The 22609-nt window shown below is 41.7% G+C and overlaps 1 protein-coding gene across 1 annotated transcript in view; it reads right to left on the bottom strand.

Moving 5' to 3' along the window:
• The window catches only part of Pdss2 (decaprenyl diphosphate synthase subunit 2), a 250710-nt gene that overhangs the window by 42703 nt on the left and 185398 nt on the right, over nucleotides 1–22609 (bottom strand). The window contains exons 5-6 of the mRNA XM_057761660.1: nucleotides 7221–7394; nucleotides 5911–6042 (exon numbers count right to left, since the gene is read on the bottom strand). Of these exons, the coding sequence (XP_057617643.1) occupies nucleotides 5911–6042; nucleotides 7221–7394 (306 nt within the window). The remainder of the gene's footprint in view (nucleotides 1–5910; nucleotides 6043–7220; nucleotides 7395–22609) is intronic.

Raw genomic sequence — 22609 nt, 5'->3', positions numbered from 1 at the left:
TGAGGTTCACACAAACATGTTACTACAATCTAGGTGACTAGGAAAACTCAAGGAAAGAGTTTTTAGTCTGAAGAAAGAGGTCCAAACATAGTCAGAAACTAATTGCTTTTAGTGAGTCTCTTTCTCTTTACTGCAGCTTCTTTCTTCACAACTCAGACAGGAAAGCTTGTGGACGGACAATAGGCCGGTCTTTCCCGGGATGACGACTGAGCAGTGTCCACAAGGTCCCTGGGGCAGAGGTGGAAACTGCTTGCATTATCTCGGGCTCTCCAGCCTCCACACGAGCTCTGCTTGAGTTGAGTGGATGCTCAGGAAACATGCTCTTCCATATCATTTCCCTCTACACCTGAAGTCGGTATGGGGATAAAGACTTAGGTTTTAGGACATTTCTCCAACTATTTGGGTGTTCCTGGACCACTCTTGTGTAGATTTACAACTATGCATGTCTGCAAAACCCCTGAGTGTTGACTTGCTTTCCCCATAATCCATATCTATGTTATGGCTTCATAAATACTTCTAACTCCAAGGGAGAGCTGCTAGCTTTCATTTAACTTATTCAGTGCATCTTTCAACCAAAATGTAAATTTGCAATGTATTCTAATGCAACCCAATTAGAGTTAGTAGTGCCATCTGCATACATAGATTCAGTTCAGCTGTCAGAATAACCTCACACACAACCTCAGCTGCCTCATCCTTCACGCAGCCTTTTCATACACTTGTTTGTTTGTTTGAGGCGCGGTCCCGTGAAGCTGGGGGTAACCACGAACACCCGAACCTCTTGTTTCTATCCTGGGATTTCAGGTATATGCCACCATACCCATCTCACATTTTTTTTTAAATGGGTCAATTTTAATTTTCTTTCTTTTACAATTAATATTTTAGTATGTTTTGTCTACATCTCTGAAAGTTTTTTTATGACTGAGGTCTAGAAGTGAAATTATAGTTTTAAAACAGAAATAAAGAGAATAGTATTTAAAAGTCATGCATAAAACTCTTTAAAAAAAATGTTCAGCACCTTGCAGACCCCAAGTCCTTTTCTTTAGTCTTTTCTTCTATTTTCAAATATTGCTCTTTCCTGATTTTAAAATTTTAGACATTATCCATTGATACATGAAAGAAATACTTAAATCTTTTAAATGTTCAAACACTTCCCCCTACCTTCCTCCTATTCAATCAAACTTTTTGATTAGTCCATATTCTAACTGGTGCTGGATGATGCTCGTGAAGTTCATTCCTTTGTGACTTCAGACTACAGTAAGCCCCACAAAAGCCCCTCACTGTGCAGGAAGGCCATGCGTGTTTCGCTTGTTCCCTGGGGAACTGCTGCAGTATACGCCTGCTCCCTGGCTACTGGTAAGGACAATGAGATTGAGGTGGTTCAAAGACACTGCTAATGGCAAGGGAGTTCAGGTAAAGATAGAGAAATATGACATTAATATGCAGTGCAGGGGGATCAGCACCCACACAATAGCCCTTGCAGGTGTTCACCTGAGCAAGGCACTTATCGCTAGGCTAAAGCTGGACAAAGGCCAGAGCAAACTCCTGAAGGCAGAGCTAAGTCTCAACAGGTCAGAAGAGAAAGGCAAATATGAGGAAGAACTTGGTGAGGAAGGCAAGCATGACTGGGTCCAGCGCGCAGTGTGGGCTGACTGCAGATTTCCACGTAATGTGGGTCCTGTGGAACTTTGCATGGTATCTCTCGAATGCTTTTCATTTTCCTCTCATTTTGGCTCAATGAATCTACTTTTACAATTTTGGTTAATAAGTTTTGAATAAAAATTGAAAATGTTTCCTAACTCTAAATGGTATTTGCATCATTTCATAAACAAAATCCATTTCTTATAAAATATTCAGGACTTAAATTTTTATGCTATATAAATATTAGTCTCTAAGCCATATGGAACATTGTGATTACATTTCCTTTCTTATGCATTTTTAATTTTTCTCTGCAGATAGGCCAATAATTGCTTCATTTTATTCCATGTGTAGCTGTTTTATTTATTATCGTGTAATTCTGGGGATTGAACCGAGGGTCTCACACATGCTAGCCAGCACTTTAAAACCGAACTCACCTCCATCTCTTCTAATTTTTATTTTTTATTTGAAATATGGCCTCATTAAATTGCTCAGCTTGGCTCTGAATCCACTCTGTAATTCAGGCAGGACTTGAACCTGGGGATCTGTCTGCTTCAGTCTTCTCAGGAACTGGGATTCCAGGCTTGGCAAAGTATGCCATTCAATTTCATGGACACTCTTTTCTGGGGGAGGGGCGTGTCTGAGACAGGGTTTCTTCGTGTAGCCCTGGTTGTCTTGGAACTTGCTCTATAGACCAGGATAATCTTAAACTCACAGAGATCCGCCTGCCTCTGCCTCCAGAGTGCTGGGTTTAAAGGGGTGTGCCACCACTGCCTGGCTGGACACTTATACAGAAAGGTGAGGCAGGCCTTTGGAACTAGATGGTTATGAGGCCCCATGTGGGTGCGGGGAACTGAACTGGGTCTCTGCAACAGCAGCAAGCGCCCTGAAGCACTGGGTCACCTTTCTAACCCCTAAATTTAATTTCTTTTCAGACAGGGTCTCGTGTTGTCCAGGCTGGTCTCAAATTGAATAATGTAGCTGAGAAATGACCTTGAACTCCTAATCCTCCTGCTCTCCCCCACAAATGCTGGGGCTACAGGTGTGAACCATCTTGCCTGGCCATCCGTAATTCTCAATATGATCAAGCATATTAGGTAACTCATTAATTCCAGTTTTACTCTTAGAGATACTTTCCTGGGGTAGGGCAGATAGCTCAGCAAGCATGAGGGATGCAGTGTGGATCCCCCAGAAAAGCTAGATGCAGGAACGTAATCTGTTATCCCAGTTCTCCTACCGGAAGATGAGGGGCAGAGACATGAGAGTCCCTAGGAGCTCACGAGTGAACAAAAAAGGGCCTACCTCAAACATACTGTGAGCAAGGACTCACATCTGAGGTTGTCGTTTGACATCCACATGTGGGTTGTGCCATGTGTGCACTGTCATTGACATACACAAACACTCTCACACACATGAACACACACATACATGCACACACACACACACTTTATTTTTTTATTTTTTGATTTTCGAGTCAGGGTTTCTCCGTAGCTTTTTGGTTCCTGTCCTGGAACTAGCTCTTGTAGACCAGGCTGGCCTCGAACTCACAGAGATCCGCCTGCCTCTGCCTCCCGAGTGCTGGGATTAACGGCGTGCGCCACCACCGCCCGGCCACACACACACACACACTTTAAAAAAGAGAGAAGAGAGAGGAATTCCTCCTGGAGCTATGTGTCCTCTTATCTCAGTGACACTGGCATGCATAGCTATGAGTCTAAGACTTGCTAGCATGACACACAGGGAAACACGCTACTGAGGGATTTGGACTGACCTGCAGCACATCTGCTTGGGATACTTCAATAGTTACTTAATCTCTCTGTGCCTCAGACTCTTAACTGGAACAAAACTTGACATATGTTGACATATGGTAAAGCTGCTATTGTAGGCCTTTTTATGGTTCATGTCTGTGTCTCATCACCCACTTTTTAGACTTTTTTTTTTTTTTTTTTAATAATGCTGAAGCTAATTCCAGGGTTTTGCACATACCACTGAGCTGTGTCTTCAGCCCTGTCTCCTTGTCTTTGACAGAATATATTCCATACTCTCAGAAACAAGGATAGGGAAGGTAAGTTTCCTGACACTCTGTAGATCTTGAGTTTACAATGTTCATTCCGCATCCTAATGAGCACAGGGAACATAGGGACAAGTCTCCATGCCCAGCTGCTTATTTGCCTAGTCTAAGCTTGTTTTCACTTTTAATTCACTTTTATTTTATATATGAGCACTTCCTTGCATGTATGACTGTGTATTACAAGTGTGCCTGGTGACCCCAGAGGCCAGAAGAGGGCATCAGATCCTCTGCAACTAGAGTTACAGACAGTTGTAAGCTGCCAAGTGGGTGAACGGAACTGAACCCGGGTCCTCTAAAGAGCAACAGGTGCTCCTATCCATCTACAATATCAACCCCAAAAGCTTCTTATTAAATAAATCTACAATATTTTTATGTTTTATAATCTAATTTCTTGTTCAAGGTCAGTCCTTTCTCATACACTGCCTGGTCAGTTTCTCGGGTTTAGTACTATGCTAAGGGCACTATGATATAAGGGCGCTATGATATAAGGGCGCTATGTCATAAGGGCGCTATGACATAAGGGCGCTATGACATAAGGGCGCTATGACATAAGGGCGCTATGACATAAGGGCGCTATGACATAAGGGCGCTATGACATAAGGGCGCTATGACATAAGGGCGCTATGACATAAGGGCGCTATGACATAAGGGCGCTATGACATAAGGGCGCTATGACATAAGGGCGCTATGACATAAGGGCGCTATGATATAAGGGCGCTATGATATAAGGCGCTATGATATAAGGGCGCTATGATATAAGGGCGCTATGATATAAGGCGCTATGATATAAGGGCGCTATGATATAAGGCGCTATGATATAAGGCGCTATGATATAAGGGCGCTATGATATAAGGCGCTATGATATAAGGGCGCTATGATATAAGGGCACTACGATAGTGTGTCCAAGTTGCCCTCACAGTGTCTCTCTTTCCTCTAGGTCCCTTTGTCAGTTTGCTTTAGACTGCCTTTAACGGTGGGGTGTTTTCTCAGTGCCTGTGGTCCTCTCTTCCACATCCTTCTCCAGGGTGAGGCAGCTAGTCATGGGGCATGCTGAGACTGGTCACTGGAGGTGACTCTTCATGGATATGGAATGTTTACTGAGTGGTCCCTGAACTGCCCCTCCACCCCCGACAGTCCTTTCTTTGGGGTTTGACAGTTCCCTAAGAATGAACTCTTCCAGTTTTCTCTGGTGAATATGAGGGATTTTAAGCTGGCTGCTAGCATTTCCAGAGTCATTACACGAGGAGGATTAGGAGAGGGAAAATTCTGTCTTCAGAATGCAGATCCTCACTGAGGCGCTCTGTTGTAAGGCTGCCATCCCTGTATTCCCACCCCCAGCTGCGCTTGTCACCCTTCCTACATCTACAGACTCAGTATAACAATGCCAACTACAGCCATTTAGTTAAATAAATCCCAGGAGACTCTGGATGAAAAGGCAGGAAGCTTTTTTTAAACCAGAGTTTCTGTACTAAGAGAAACCAAATAGTCCCTCTACTGTGCCATCCCCAGTCCACGCCCCTTCATTCTTCCCACTCCACCATGCTCCCCCACCCTCCCGGCTTTGATAATGTCTCAGAATGGGTGTTCAAGGCCCAACTTTGTTTTAAAATAACCCAATGAGCTGACAGACGGAGCTCCTGCTACTGTGCAGTGTGCACCCGAGTCCGCAGATGGGAAACTGCCGTCAGTTAAAGGGTGGTAGTACTACCATGCCCAATTTCTGAAGCCGCTAGGAAAACTCGCAAAGTTAATTAGCATTCACAACAGGCACTAGTGCTATGGTATCTATGCACTCGGACCTAAGATAACACGCCAGTGTGGCCTCCAGCTTAGGACCGGTGTTTTACCTCTTAAATATGTAGGTTATACCAGCTTAGGATCGGTGTTTTACCTCTTAAATATGTAGGTTATACAGAATCCACCTGCAAGCCAGGCGGTGGTGGCGCACGCCTTTAATCCCAGCACTTGGGAGGCAGAGACAGGCGGATCTCTGTGAGTTTGAGGCCAGCCTGGTCTACAAGAGCTAGTTCCAGGACAGGAACCAAAAGCTACAGAGAAACCCTGTCTCGAAAAATCCAAAAAAAAAAAAAAAAAAAAAAAGAATCCACCTGCAAAGAAAACAGGCTGCCACCATGCACTAGGTACTGTGTTCTAAGATCAACTACATACCAAGGGTATCAAAAATAGGAGTGATTTCAACTTACCTCACCAATCTGCTTAATCCACAAATCTCTTCCAAGAAACTCCTGATGTAAGACTACAGGTGCTGAGTTTAGGTCAAAAGTCTTGGAGTCACTGGTCTTGTCTTTAATAAAAGGCTGGAGGTCAGAATTTATCTAGAAGGAGCAGTTAGAGGAGCTACATGAGTACAATGTATCGATTCAGGATACCAGTTACAGTCTTTCCATGCATGTAATAGGATTTAACGAGCACCAACATGCTGGATGACTTAGCAACAATCTTTACAATTCTTTGGGATTTAATTTTCATAATGTGTATGCCTCTGGTGATGAATCTAGGACCTGAGAGTAAGTAGTCACTGACCATCAAGCTACATCCTCAGCCCCTTCTTCTTTCAGTTAAATGTAGAGACTTAAATAAACACATAATAAATACAACTAGTTTATAAAGGAACCCAAGTTTCAATGAAATGTGAAAAATTCATCTGGGAATTATACACACATAACACATATATAAACACACAGACACACACACACACACATACACACACACATATATATATACACACACGTATACATAATACATACACAGACACATAGACATGCATACACACAGACACACACAAACATGTATGTATTCCTGCCTTGTATGAGTTAAGTAACAACTGAAAGCATGCAGCATGTAACTGCAATTTTGGGAGTATTATGGTTTTTTTGTTTGTTTGTTTTTTGAGACTGAGTCTTTCTATCATGTAATTCTGTCTGCTCTAGGTAACTGAAAATGTAAAGTTAAATGAAGGCAATCAAAATGCAGCAGGTTTAGTAAAATTTTATATCTCACACATCTTTGAAAAGAATGGTATTCCTCCCTTCTAGGTTCTCCTACTCTTGGGAGTGCTCTTATGTTTTCTTAATAAATCTATGCTCCAGTTTTGACAAATAATTAAATCACATATTAAAATTAAAGCTTTTAATTTTATTCAGTACAATTTTTTATGAACTTTTCACAACTTGTTTAACATAATTATTTATGAGGGAACTATAGCAAAAATAAAAAAATAGTGCACACTGCATAGAAATAATATTTTGTGTTATTTAATAATTTTAAGGAGTTACTTCAAGAATTCTTTCAGGTAGTAAGAAAACAAACATCAAAATTACATAGAATTTGCCAATTATACCGCTTATACAACCACCACTCTCTCTGACTGACATATTTTTCATACAAATAAGCATTTTTCAAGAATAAAAGCAGCTCATCAAGTGCCAGCAGTTTTCCGGCACTTATCATATTTATCATATTTCAGTATGCAGAACTTAGGGTGTACACATACCTTGTGACTCATGGCCATGTGCTTCCCATACTGAAATGCCATGTCCTGGACCTCAGCACCGTGCTTTGCCAATTCCATTGCAGCCTGGCAGCTCTTCGCTAGCAAGGCACAATGGGACAGAAAAGTCTGCTCCTTCCAAGTCGACATACCAATATCATCTGTGATAGAGTGTTCCTAAAAATGTAAAAAGGCCAAGATGAAAAGGCTGTAGATAAACTGAGCTGTGTTTTTGAAGGGTAAAATCCTCAAGAGGCAGCCAGGTCTGGAGGCGTACAGTTGCAATAACAAGGTGTATAGTAACTGAGAGGCTGAGGTAGCCTGTAAACTCTAGGCTACAGCTACCCTGTTTTAGGAAAAACAACAACATTGTAAGGAACAACTCCAAACACTGCTGCTTCTGGAACAAGCGGGAATGGAAGCAGCTGAGCCCTGGCTTGAGCCACCAAGAGCAGTGCACTGGGTGACTATTTCACTGCGGAAATGAAGAAAAGGTGAGGAAAATGGTAAAGCACTTTTTAAAATTTTGAGCTTGAGAACTTCTATAAAATATACACTACCATTTAAAACAAACACATAGGGATTTAGACGTCTAAATTGACTCCTGCTTATAGGTGCTATCAGTTCTTGAATGTCACTGAGCGTTCTGAAACATGAGGATCCTACTGCATTTAACTTCGGTGAAAATAGTAGGGGCATAAAGAAGACAGTGTACATCAGGAAACTAAACTTACTACAAACAAGAAGATTACTGAATATAGGAGCAGAGGACATAATTAATAACTGACATGATCAACTATAAAACCAATCAGAAAGTGTTATAAACAACGTCTTTTATTCTACTATATACACATAAATTTTAAAAAACTAGAGCTGAGCAGTGTCACACACCTGTGAAGGCAGAAGAATCAAGAGTTCAAGGTCAACCTGGACCACATGAGACTGTTTCAAACACCAAGCTCAAATAATAAACCAAGTAAAGGCTATGACTACATTTGCTCCTGACAGGATGAAGGTGAGAGGGAGAATGTAAGGATGCAGCAAGTTCAAGAGAGTGGGACCAGAAGGCTAGTCCAATGCTGGCAACGGCAGCATCCTGTCCTGAAAACAGGCAAGTGGATTCTAAATGTCCAAAGGAGGAGGAACATGTATGCTCCAGTCCCCGGCCAGTGCCATGTAACTAGCAGCTCATCCTCAGACTGTGAACCAAGACAAACCCTGCTTTCAAAAGGAAGGAAGGGCCAGGTGATGGTAGCCTATACCTTTAATCCCAGCACTCAGGAGGCAAAGGCAGGCAGAGCTCTGTGAGGCCAGCCTGCTCTACAAGAGCTAGTTCCAGGACTTATGAAAGAGAGTCGTTCCTTCCTTCCTTCCTTCCTTCCTTCCTTCCTTCCTTCCTTCCTTCCTTCCTTCCTTCCTTCCTTCCTTCCTTCCTTCCTTCCTCCCTCCCTCCCTCCCTCCCTCCCTCCCTCCCTCCCTCCCTCCCTTCCTTCCTTCCCTCCCTCCTTCCTTTCCTCCTCCTCCTCCACCTCCTCCTCCTCCTCCTCCTCCTCCTCCTCCTCCTCCTTCTTTTTGTGACTTAGGTTGTCTGTGTAACAGTCCTGGCTGTACTGGAACTTGCTTTGTAGACCAGGCTGGCCTTGAACTCACTGAGATCTGCCTGCCTCTGTCTCCCAAGCGCTGGGATTAAAGGCGAGTGACACCACCACCAGGTTGAAAGTAAGTGTTCAATTGGCAGCTTGTGTACAGTTTTAGACTACTAATACATGATCATGATGATAGTAAACAACAGACAGACATGGTGCTGGAGCACTAGAGCACTAGGGAACTTTAACATCCTGATCCATCTGCAGAGCTGAAGAGAGGGAGAGATGCTGGGCCTAGCAAAAGGCCTTTGAAACCTCAAAGCCCAACCCCAGCAACACACTTGCTCCTCTGATTAGGCCACACCTCCTAATCCTTCTAGTCCTTTTCAACAGTTCCATTCTCTGGTGACTATGCATTCAAATATATGAGCATGTGGAGGCCATTCTTATTCAAACCACCACAGAGGGTATAGGTAGGAGTACCAGGAAGGAGGGAAGGAGGAGAATATCAAGGACAGTCTTGAAAACAGAATGGAGTGGGGTGGGCAAACAGGAACGCTGAATTTTACCTAGCCCCACCTGATAAAGCAGTGCTACCAAGACTCAGTAATCAAAACACAAAAAATGAAAACTGGGACTGAAGAGATGGCTCCACGGAGCACTTCCAGCGCTTGCAGAAGAGCTGTTATCTATACATATAGATCCACGTGAGTATCTATATATGTATCTATACATAGACACATAAGTAAAACCAAAAATACAAATATGTATATGAAAAATTTACTATATTTTATGGAGAAGTTGAGTTGGGCTTTCCAGGAAATGTACCATTTACTAGAAAGAACTATTTGGAGAGAAGTGAAATCTGACCTGCATTTCTCCTCACATGTAAGTAGACCTCCTAATCTCTGGAACCTTGCATGTTACCTTGTACAGGAACAAGGTTCTAACCATCAGATGGAATTTAGGGTTGTGAGACAGAGGATTAACTGACTGGGCAGTATGAAACCACAGGGTCTTTATCTCTCTGTTTGAGGCACGATCTCAGGTAGCTTAGACCTTGAGCTCACTACGAAGCTGAGGTGACTTGAGCTCTTGATTCTCCTGTCTTATGCACAATCATGCACTTTTCACATGTCCTGGTAAGCGAGGCACCAGAATCTGGGTTATAAAAATGAGAGACATTGGTTCATGTGAGCTGCTGGATCTGAGCCACTGTGAGCCAAACAAATATGAGTTCAAGGCCAGTCTTGTCTATAGAGTGAGTTCCAGGATAGTCAAGGCTATACAGAGAAACATCGTCTTGAAAAACTAAACAACACTAACAACAATACCCCTCAAAACTAGGACAGGCAAGGGCATGGATTTCCCCAGAGAAGTCTCTATAAGTAATGCATTTCTGTTGCCTTCTTGATTTTGTGGCCTTTCACACTGGCTGGTGGAAGGGGAAACTAGATGGAAATTTTGGTATAGAATTCTATCAAAATTTCTAATGCATTTGCTCCATGACCTAGGAATTACACACCTAGAAGTCATTTTATGCATTACACACATGTACGGTGGACCAGAAGAAGGTCACGGTTCCTGATCATCTAGTTGCCACAGTGACATTTGCTTGAAAACAGAATCCAGAATTGAACTGGCCTGCAGGATATGTGCATGGCTAGATCCCTCACCGCTTTCTGATCCTGCTCAACATTCAAGTTCCCTTTAACCAGCAATCTACTTCTCTTCCCACCGCCTCCTAGCCCCTTCCTCTGCTTTAAAAACCTTTTCTTTGACCACGGCAGATGTCTCACAGCCTCCTTCGGTGAAGGATTTGTCTTTCTTCTTCCTCAGAGTATAAGCTCCATGAAAGCAAGGATGGCAGTCATCCTCAAGTGACCCATGGACACAAATCCTGGGGGACATACAAGCACCCACGATAGCATGTGAGGTATATAATATGTATTTATCAAACCTTTCCCCCATCTTTGGTATTTCTATCCTCTTTCTGTTTCCTTTGTCCTTCCTACCTTGGTTGAAATTCAAAATAATTCTCCTTTAGTGTCTCTCATATATTCAGACTATAAACTCTAAATCATAACGGTTAACCTTCTCTTTTATGGTAACAAGCAATACCTCCTTGGCTCAATTCTTACCCAAAATATCTATGTGACCTGTGTTTCAGTAACATAGGACACTTAGTTATTTCTTGAATACTACTTTTATATTTGTAGAAATTTTGAAATATTATTCTCTTCAAAGGGATTATTTTCTTCAACGTTCTGTCCACTAAACTGAATATATTCAGTACAAATATACTTTGAAGAATATTTTCAAATATTTCCCAAAATATTTGCTTCTTTTGGAAAACATTACCTAGCTTCAGTTTGATACAGTGCTAAATTCTCTGAATTGGGTAAGTGGTTAAATAGCTGTTTCTCTGACATTTGGCCATAGGTCACTCCTAGTCAATTTTGTATTTTTTAATCATTTAGGTATCATTTAATTTTTAATGACTTTCAGTTAAGTGAATATATTCCTGGTTATCAGTATGTAGTTCAGTGTTTATTTTAATTTTAAAAGCTAATGGGACAATACATTAAAATGGAACTACTGGTACATGGTATGTCAGGGATGAACCTCAAGACAGGATGCTGAGGAGAAATGATGAAGTAGTTAAGAGCACTTGTTGCTCTTGCAGAACCTGGCCCAGCACTCACATGGCAGCTCACAAATGTCTGTAACTCCAGAGGGAACCTGATGCCCTTTTCTAATCTCCATGGGACCAGGTACACATGTCGTGCACATGCATACATGTAGGCACATACATAAAAAAGTTATTTAAAAATGACTCAATTATGATTCTTGGTTAACTTTTGGTTTTTGGTGCAACACACTCGTTTATGCATTGTGGGCCAGATCTCTGCAAAGCAATTTAGATATGAAGACTGATAAGCAGCTTGTCCTCAAGAAGTTCATGGTCCAGGGATAGAAAGAAAAAAACATATGGATACAGAAGACAAAACTTTCAACACACATTAGATGTGGGTAGCATTTTAAAATTATACAATAATTTAATTGTATATTATTGTATATGTGTATTTGTAATTGTGTATATGAAAAGGCTAATTGCAGGACCTGAAACCACCAAAGGTTCAGTTCTGTTCATTATGTACGCCTTACTGGGATTTAGACTCTTTATTATTCATCACTTTTATATTTTTAAATTATTCATGGAACATACAATCTCTGAAAAAGATTATTCAGATAACCAGAAACAATTAATTTATGGTCCCCTGAAATCTACTGCCATAACTTAATTGGACCATAAGTTAATAACTCTGCTCCTAAGTTAATCAGAAATGTTATTCCCTGAACATCAAGTTATTACTTATTATGAACTTGGTTATTAATGAGGGAAAATTCTTCTATTCATTTCTACCAGATTGTCATGTATATACTAAGAAAATATGCTCTAGGAAAATTAATGTATAATTTTAAAATGTCAAGAAAACTGGTATGATGGCCACATCTAAACATTCTCTTTAAACATCAGATATACAAAATGGGTGTGAAGTGGCTCAATGTAGTCAGAAGAAGAAAGAGATCATACATCCTCACTGTGGCACAATATGTACAGGGTTAAAAACATTTTAAATTGATTCTTTGAGAATTTTACACATGCAGCCTCATTCATTTTGAGCAGGGCTTCATGTAGGCTAGCCTGGTCCTCAACAACTTTGTACTTTCAAGGATGACCTTGAACTATGGATCTTCTTGCACCTACTCCAAGTGCTGGAATATAAATGTTTGCTACCACACCCCACTACAGAAAGTTTGCTTTTCCCTTTTGTGGTATAGGGATTGAACCAAGGACTTCCAGCAGGCTGGTAAACATGCTATCATTGAGTTATATCCTCAGCTTGTGTGTGTGTGTGTGTGTTTTGACACAAAGTCTCACTAGATAGTCTAGGCTGGCCTTGCAATTGTTATTCTCTTCTTTAGCATCCTAAGTGCTGGGATTCTAGGCCTTATACGCCCAGTCTTACATGAAGCTTGTTTGTATATTTATGTATTTATTCGTTTGTTTGAATCAGGGTCAATTGTCCTAGAACTCATAGAGGACAGCTTGCCTCTGCCTCTCAAATGCCGGGATTCAAGGGGAGTAGTACCATGCCTGGCCCTACATGAAGATTTTACTGAAGATTTATTATATATGAAAAGATGATATACTCAGTGAATATTTACTTTTGATGGAATTTACTTTAGGAGGGAATAATATGTAATTATGCCATTGTGCATAACTGTCAAAGGTATCTTAATTTAGACTACTGTAACTTTGCTCCCTAGCTCATGATTTATTTTACTTGGGTAAAGCTGTTTGAAATAACAAACGGTAGGTTGATGTTGCCTGAGACAGCAACACTGGTGGTATATTCACAAGAGTATATGGACAACCGGGGTGGTATGGCTGTGGACACTGGCGTGTTATTAAGAACCCGATTCTTTCTCACCTTTTGTGTGTGAGATGCTTTGCTCATGCGGTAAAACATTTGTGTCTATTCATGGGAGACCATTTGTTACCATGGCTGTGGGGGCTTCAAGGTTAGGTCCATGGTCACTGAACAAACACAAACCTACTGGGGCTGGGAGATGCAGAATCTGTTGGGATAAACTATTTTGATCAGGAGTTTTCGACACTCAGAACCTGACCATCTGTGGAGTTGAAAGAATGTTTTACAGTAGGCAAAGGCTGGAGATGTGCTCAGCTAGAAGCATGTGTTAGGAAAGAGTATGTGCATCTCCAAATGTGCCCTCACACCCCACTCTGCATACAGACACTTCAGTTTCGGGCTACCCATTCAGATTCTGGGCCACTGTTTTTATAAATACAATCTAAATACGGGTATGACAGTGACTAGATTCCTGTAATACCACATTTTAATGCTTAAATTACTTCCTTTGAATTGTTTTTTTTTTTTTTCCTGGGGTGGGGACAGGCAGGATCTCATGTAGTCCAGCCTGGAACCCACCACAAAGCAGACGCTGGCCTTGGGCTTCAGAGTGCTGGGATTATAGCTGTGGTTACCGTGCCTAGCGCACTTTTAAAATAGAGTAAGGGCTGGAGGGAGGGATGGCTCAACTATTAAGAGCACCCAGGTGATGTGCCCACAACTGCTTGTCACTCCAGCTCCAGGGATCTGATGCCTTCTGGAATTTGTAGGCACCATATTCATGTGTGCTTTGCCACATATAAATAATTAAAAATAAAAAAAATCTTTTTTTTAAAGAAAACTTTTTTTTTTAGATTTATTTATTTATTATGTGTACAACATTCCTTCCACATATGCTTGCATACCAGAAGAGGGCACCAGATCTCATTACAGATGGTTGTGAGCCACCATGTGGTTGCTGGGACTGAACTCAGAACCATCTCTCCAGCACCCATAAATAAAATCTTAAAGATGAATGAGACAAACAGAGGAAAACTTCCCGGTTTTCTGAAGTTCAGGACTAGGAGGAAGCACGAGATGAAGGGGCCTCATCTGTCCTGCTGGGTAACGACACAATGATGGCATTTCTATCATTTAACATGTTTATTTAACATGTTACTTTCCACCCCAAGTTTTTTTTTTTTAATGTTTATTTATTTATTATGTATACAATATTCTGGTGCCAGAAGAGGGCACCAGACCTCATTACAGATGGTTGTGAGCCACCATGTGGTTGCTGGGAATTGAACTCAGGACCTTTGGAAGAGCAGCCAATGCTCTTAACCGCTGAGCCATCTCTCCAGCCCATCCACCCCAAGTTTTAAATATCATAATTTGTAATTACTTAACAGGTAAGGAAGTTCAAAAACGTATTTTGAGCAAGACCAGACAAGTAAGTGGTAGAGTAAATCCTCAGGGGGCTGGAGAGATGACTCAGCGGTTAAGAGCACTGGCTGTTTTTTTAGAGGTCCTGAGTTCAATTCCCAGCCACCACATGGTGGCTCACAACCATCTGTAATGAGATCTGGCGCCCTCTTCTGTCCTGCAGATGTACATGCAGGCAGAATACTGTATACACAATAAATGAATAAATAAATCTTTAAAAAAAGGAGATAATCCTCAGATATACAGCAGTTGGATTCTATTCTGCTTAACATATAATAGAAATATATATATATATATGCTTAATATATTTTTCAATTTGAAATTTTTTATATGTATTAGTGTTTTGTCTGCATACATGTCTGTATACCACATACATACTTTGTATCTACAGAGGCTAGAAGAAGGTATCAAATCCCCTGGAACTGGACTTATATACAGTTGTGAGTTACAGTGTGGGTGCTGGGAATTGAACCAGGGTCTTCTGGACAATTATCAAGTGCTCTTACCTGCTGAGCCATCTCTCCAGCTCACTTAATATCGTCTAGGTAAAAAGTAGGTCATGTGTAAGAGTAAATGATGCATGCCATCAATATATTGAAAAAAGGCAATTAACCTTATATATTAAGTTTGGTAGTAACACTCCAACGCATTAAAGGGGTCTGTAATGAGTATGTGTTTGGGAATCATGAGACAATATGGGGGGGGGGGAGCCACATCTAATAGGACAAAATCATGTTTTGATTTATAGTCAAGTCACACAAGAGATAGTAAAGTAGGTATCTGACGTTTCCCATTTATGTAAATCATTTAAAAAGCAACTAGAAGCCGGGTGGTGGTGGCCTTTAACCCCAGTACATGCATGGAAGGCAAAGACAGGTGGATCTTTGTGAGTTTGAGGCCAGCCTGGTCCACAAGAGCTAGTTCCAGGACAAGCACCAAAGCTACAGAGACACCCTGTCTTGAAAAACCAAAAGAAAAATAAAAGCAACTGGAAAGTTGTGACAAATGCATATTACTAAAACTCTTCAGAAGCATTTCTAAGGGCTGGGGAAATGGCCAGGTGGGCAAAGTGCTTGCTGTGCAAGCATGATGACCTGGGTTTGGATCCCTAGCATCCATGTAGCCAGAGTGCTTCTGCATTCCCTGCTCTGGGGTGGCAAAGAAGGACAGAGACAGGTGGGTCCTGGGAGCTCACAGTTCAGCTAGTCTAGCTGAGGCAGTGAGCTCTGGGTTCAGTGAGAGACCCTGACTACCCAGTGGTCATGGAAACTGATACATGCTCCTAAGCCCACTCCGGGGATTCCTGGCAGGAAGCTTTAGTTCTTTGCCACATAGGCCACTATGCAGGACTCTTCACATGATATGAGACCTGGCTTTCCAAAGGGAGTGACTCATGGGTAAACGCTTGCCTTTACATCCCCATCTTGGGAAGGAAAGTATGGGTATTCTAGGGGTGGGCTCACTGAGATCTTGGAGGCTGGCTACCACAGATGGAGTCTGTGATTACATATACTGGGTCAACAGTCTAAGCATTTTAGTCTCTTAAAACATTCTGCCATAAACTGCTTTCCAGGAAGAAGCTTTTGAGCCACATATACAGACAACTTTGAGACTGTCTTGCTGCTGACCAAAATTATTGTTTTGGTTGTAAACAAGTAAAAAGCGATACATCATTACAATCTGAGAAGTCATTTCACTGACTAGCTGACTGCATTTATTCCTATTACAACTTGATCCATACAAAAGTTTAGCTTAAGCGAGGATGAGTGGACAGGGGGTAAAGCCAAGTGTGGCCTATGTGCACTGAAGATGGGGTGACGCTGACTACTGTTACAGATACATGTCTGTCTTCTCAAGTCATGATCCTGAGCATGGGCATCTTCACAGCAAGAAAGTAATTAAGGTTACACGAGGTCATAAGCTGGTGGCCCCAACAAGTAAGGTTAGTGTCCTCAATTGTTATTAGATACCCCCCCCCCCAAAAAAAAACAAAAAACAAAAAACCCTCTCCACTACTGTCTTTCTTTGCTATGTGAGGACACCTCTAGACAGGGGATGTCCACAGACAAGGAAGAGAGTCCTTCCTAGAGATTCAACTGCCTGGAACTTCAGCTGTGTAGCCTCCAGACTGTGATAAATACATATCTACTATGTATGGCAGTTCCAGCAGAATTATACAACCACACTCAGTTAAGGACTTAAACCAGTAATCTTCCATTTTTTTCTTTTTTGTTGGGCCACACCTTTAATCCCAGCACCTGGGAAGCAGAGGTAGGCAGATCTCTTGAGTTGCAGACCAGCCTGGTCTACAGAGCTCATCCTAGGACAGCCTGGGAAACCCTGGCTGGGAGTGTTTTCCTTTTCTTCAGGTCTTTCTACATAGCCCTGTTGTCCTGAACCTGCAGTCATCGTCCTACCCTTGCAGTAAAGCCAGTTGTCTGTGGATGAAAAGAGGAAGCCAGATGAGCAGCACTCGTTCTTTGCTTTTGATTGTGACGCACTGTGAACAGCTGCACCATACCCTGCCCACTAGACTTTCCTGCCATGACAGACACACCCAGAGTACGAGCCAAGGCAAATCCTTCATTCTTTCCTCAAGTTGCTGTCAGATACTTTGTGACTAGTGACTAATAAGCATATTTATAACACTTCTTCCCACATATTTCAGCATTGTCTTCAAAACCAAGACATTAATATACTGTCTTGAAGGTTTCTGAAAATATCTACCTTCTGGTTACCTATCTCGTTCCACCTCAAAATTAGAGGCATAAAACAACAGTCACTTTGTTATTTGCAGATATTTTTGCTGGTCAGGACTTTAAACAAGGCTCTGTGAAGATGGCATATCTCTGTTTTAGGATGGATCTCAGTTGGTTGGCTGGTCTGGTAGTTTCTTGTTTGTTGTGATAAAAGTGCCCAACTAGATACACTCAAGGGAAGGAGAGTTTATTCTGGCTTACGGTTCAAGGAGACACAGTCTATAGCAGGAGGCCAGCTGGTCACAATGCATTCAGTCAGGAAATAGAGAATGAGCAGAAAGTGGAGGTTGGCTATAAAACCTCAAGGTTTCTCCCCAGTCTCCTACTTCATTGAGGAAGGCTCCATCTACTCAAGGTTCCACAATCTTCCCAAACAGTGCCAACTGCAGACCAAGCCATCAAATACATGAGCCAATGGCGGACATTTTATTTTTAAATCACAACAACTGGGAACAATTCTACTGGCTGGGATGGACTAGCTGAATGACCAGGGATCTGATTCCAGCAAGATGACTTATTCATGCACTACCAATCAATCCCACGTGGGACTGACGACTTGAACACCCAGCCTCACAGCCAGTGGTTGAGTCCCAAGGGGGCACTATGAGAGAGAATGCTCCAGAAGAGCCTTAAGAGACCCTTCAATGATTAGCAAGCCTCACAGTACCACTTCGATGCTGCTCTACTGTTGTGTTCTCAATCCCTCTAAAATTCCCAGGGAAAACCATGGGTTTCTACCACCAAATGGGAGGCTATGAGGAGAAACTAAAAAAATTCCATTTCCTTCATCTTTAACCAATATAGGTTACTATTATTAGTAATTATAGGTTATTATCTTTATTATCTATTTGTCTTTTGAGACAGAGTTTATTGTAGAGCAGACTAGACTCGAACTCAATTCTATGTCACTGAGAATGACTCTGGACTTCTGATCGGTCTGCTTCTGTCTTCTGAGTGCTAGGATCGCAGGACTCGTCCACTGTGCCTGGTTCATGTGTACCGGGGATGGAATCCAGGGCTTCACACTTGCCGTTCAAGCTCTCCACTAACCGAGATACATCTCTAGCTCTTTTTTTTTTTTTTTTCTTTTTGGGGTCAACTACATTCCAGGCTGGCCTTAAACTTTTTATGCCGTGGAGGATGATCTTGAACTCCTGACCTTAGTGCAGTTCACACATCTGGTCCTGGATGTGTGTTGAGTAAGCAGTTAGCATTCAGCTTCAGGGCTCAGGAATAGTTTGTGATAGAGACAAAGTGGGGACTCCGATACACACAGATGGGTGGTAACCCAATGCTGGGTTATACTTCTGAGATTTTTGTTCTTGTCCTCTAAACAGAATAGTATTCTCTAATCTTCTGGGACTCATTCTCTCTCTTTCTCTCTCGTGCATGTGTGTGTAGGGCAGAGAAAAACTTGCAGGCATCAGTTCCTAGTTCTCATCTTGCACCATGTGAATTAGAGTCCAGCAGTCAAACTCAGGTTTTCAGCCTTCGTGGCAGGGACCTTACTCACTTTGTAGTGATGTTTCATCACTTAGGGAAACACTTGTGATGTTAGTTTTGTGATGTTTGGCTGTCAGTCAGTGATTTAGGGTACTTCTAATGGTTAAATTCAATTAAAAAATGAACAAATAAAAACACTTGTCAAAAGTGGAAGGTGTACTTAACTGAAAGGACCACTGAGCACACTAAGCCTCAGTCACCAACAACCATTCTTTTCATCATCTGTATTGACTCTGACTAAATCCTTTTTTAAATGTTTAACCTAATACTAATACCCTGAGATTTGATTTGAATATGTTCATTGTAAACATGTGCATGTGTGTATACATACATACATACACATACATACATATATAGTATGTGTGTGTGTGTGTGTAGAACAGAGATTAGCACTCTATATCTTACTTATTTTGGTTTTTTGAGACAAGGTTTCTCTGTGTAACTGCTCTGACTGTCCTGGAACTAGCTCTTGTAGAGCAGGCTGGCCTTAAACTCATAGAGATCTGCCTGACTCTGCCTCCTGAGTGCTGGGATTAAAGGAGTGCGCCACCACAGCCAGGCTAATTTTATTTATTTTAAAAATTATTTATTTTGGGGGGGGGCTGCAGAAATGGACCACTACCTTTGCTTTTCCAGAGGACCTGAGTTTGTTTCCAGCACCCACTTCAGGCAGCACCCACCCACCTGTAACTCCAGCTCTAGGGATCTGACACCTCCAGCCTCCGAGAACCAGCTCTTACCTGCACACATCTTAACACAGACAGGCAAACAGAGCACACACACAATAGTAAATCTTTAAAACAATTATTTACCCAAGGTATCATTATGTAGACTGGGCTGGCTTGAACTCACAGAGACCCACCTGCCTCTGCCTTCTGAGTGCTGGGGTTAAAGGTGTGCACCATCATGACTGGCTTTATGCTTAACCATGCTGCCTGTGCAGCAAATACTTCACACCGAGCTGAGCCATCCCCAGCCAATATTGTATTTCTTAAATGTGTCACTAGATGCCTAGTGATTTGTTTTATCCACTTATATAAGTGGGTCTCTTATATGTAACTTGTGAGTGTGTGTGTTTTTAATATTTATTTATTTATTTATTTATTTATTTATTTATTTATTTATTTATTTATTATGTATACAATATTCTGTCTGTGTGTATGCCTGCAGGCCAGAAGAGGGCACCAGACCTCATTACAGATGGTTGTGAGCCACCATGTGGTTGCTGGGAATTGAACTCAGGACCTTTGGAAGAGCAGTCAGTGCTCTTAACTGCTGAGCCATCTCTCCAGCCTGTGAGTGTGTTTTATAAGTAGAACAAGCCATTGTAAATTACTCTTATTTGTCTTCAAATTGGAATACAAACTCAATAATTAACAAATGATTTAAAACTGCTTCTACTTGAAAGAAGAATGCTAGCAAAATTACAGGTATTTTGTCATTACCACCATGAGACTCTGCAAAGTCTTGGACTTGTGATATAAGCGGGAACAGATGCCCAGCAAACAAACACACCATGACACGTTTTATTAGCCTGTTAATACATGCCTTGGGAACAGTATGAAAGACAGGTTCTGAGTAAAGAGGCCAATGAAAGACAACCTAGATTATCTTAATGCTAGTATACAGAGTTCACTGCTTCACTTTTAAACCTCTTAAAACAGAGTTTCCTTTAAAATAGCTTTTTACAAACACACATATGTGTCTGTCTGTCTGTCTGTCTGTCTGTCTGTATCTATCTATCTATCTATCTATCTATCTATCTATCTATCTATCTATCTATCTATCTATCTATCTTTGTCTTCAAAGTAAAAAACAAACTCATCTATTTCTAATCTGTAATTCCCTGACTCTCTTCTGGTTCTTCTTCATCCATTTGCATAGTCTACAAATCCCTTGATTCTCCATGTTCAGTACTCTGCTTCTGTCTGCACACATGTGTAATAATGTCTACACCTAAAAGACTGTGGTCGTCCCTGCCTGCCAAGCACAAAACACTGTCATGAACAAGATGGTAACTACTTAGACCAAGAAGTTTATAATCAAGTGATTACTTCAACAATCATCCCCATTCTTCATTCTAGGGAGACAATGATACCTAAAAAAAAATGGGGAAAAACTCATTAAAATGCACAAAGGCACACTGGATATTATCTTTGTACGTAGCTTTAGAATCCACACTGATGAAGCCTTCATGGCTTTGGCCTGATTCATGACTCCTTGGATTAATGAGGAAGCAGAGATGTTAGACTAGCCTACACAGAAGCTACAGACTCCACGGTGGGAGCGCACAGGCACAGTACGAGGAAAGCTGTGGTGGGGTAGGGGCCGCAACGCCCGAGACTGCTGCTGGACTGGGAAGTCCTGAGTAAATGTACACTGCTCACACGGCCCAGCCGCGTGAGGACTCCAAAGCTTCGGACTCATGGGAACTGGCAAAGCCATTACCCATGAGTGTGTTTATGGACAACTGAGCAGAGCGTGCAAACTCTTCATGGATATTTACAGCCTGAAACTGTTCACCTACAAAAACCTCTTACTTGAATTAGTCAACCTTTCCCTTACAACTCTACCTAATAAACACACTGAGATTTTGGGTTGCAGCAGTAGCTGGTAGCAGAATCCCACATAAGCAGAACCCCATCTAATCCTGGCTTTGCTGTACTGTGTGTCTGTTCTTTCTTCATTCCCTTTCTATCCCTAGCCAAGCTGTGCAGATCATGGCACTGGAAGGAGTGAAGGTTCTCTAATAGCCCTATCTGTAGGAATACAGTAGAGTTTTCATGAGAGGATTAATAAACTACAAAAACGTTTTTAAAATGCTATTAGCATTTCACCAACATGCTTGCCATAACTTTCTTGAAACATTAAGTACAAATTTTTGCTCTCTGCAGGCTGGGGATGGTTCATACTGGGCTTACTCAATGGCTCCTATCCCCGGAAGGCAGGGATGGGTCTTTAAGTTAGAAGCTTTTGGTCAAATTCAAACCAGCTTCCTAATGACAGGTATGGGCTAGCCTTCCAGATCCACACAGATCTGACTATAGTTTACTATTGGCAAAATTACCCTCAAGTCCAAAGGCTTTGGAGCTGGGAGTGGGGTACACCCCTGCAATCCCTGTACAAGGGAAGCTGAGGCAGGAGGGTTACGAGTTTTAGGACAGCCTGAGTGACAGAGCAAGCCTCTACTCCAGTCTTTCTTTCTGGACTGGCAGCCTCTCTATCTAGGCCATGCCGTACTCACATGACAGTAGAGGTCCAAGAAGACAGTTAGCCAAAGCAAGACAAATAACTGGAACCAGGGCTTAAGCATATGCAAACACACCCCAGCATACTTTCACAATGGGAAGGCATTATAGATTCAGGGCAAAATATGTTTTTTTGTGTGTATACATTAGTTATATATTGTCACATAACAAATATGCCAAACCTTGTGGCTTAATAAACTTTCATTATGTTTCATAGTTTCTATAGGTCAGGAATCAAGGATGGCCCAGTTGTGTCGTTCTAGTGTGCTTTGCATGAAAGACAAGAAATGCTATATTCTGCAAGAGACTGAAACAAACCTGTACACATACATTGTATTTTTAATTTTGGTGTGTCAATACTTAATGCGTATCATTGTGTAGATTAATTTTAGAAGAAATGCTGCCTAGGCTTAGCACCAATATGGAAAGCTG

Source organism: Chionomys nivalis, chromosome 2 (assembly GCF_950005125.1).
Source record: "Chionomys nivalis chromosome 2, mChiNiv1.1, whole genome shotgun sequence".
Taxonomy (NCBI): Eukaryota; Metazoa; Chordata; class Mammalia; order Rodentia; family Cricetidae; genus Chionomys; species Chionomys nivalis.
Note: the sequence above shows the minus strand (reverse complement) of the source record. Positions and strands in the feature narration are given on the sequence as shown.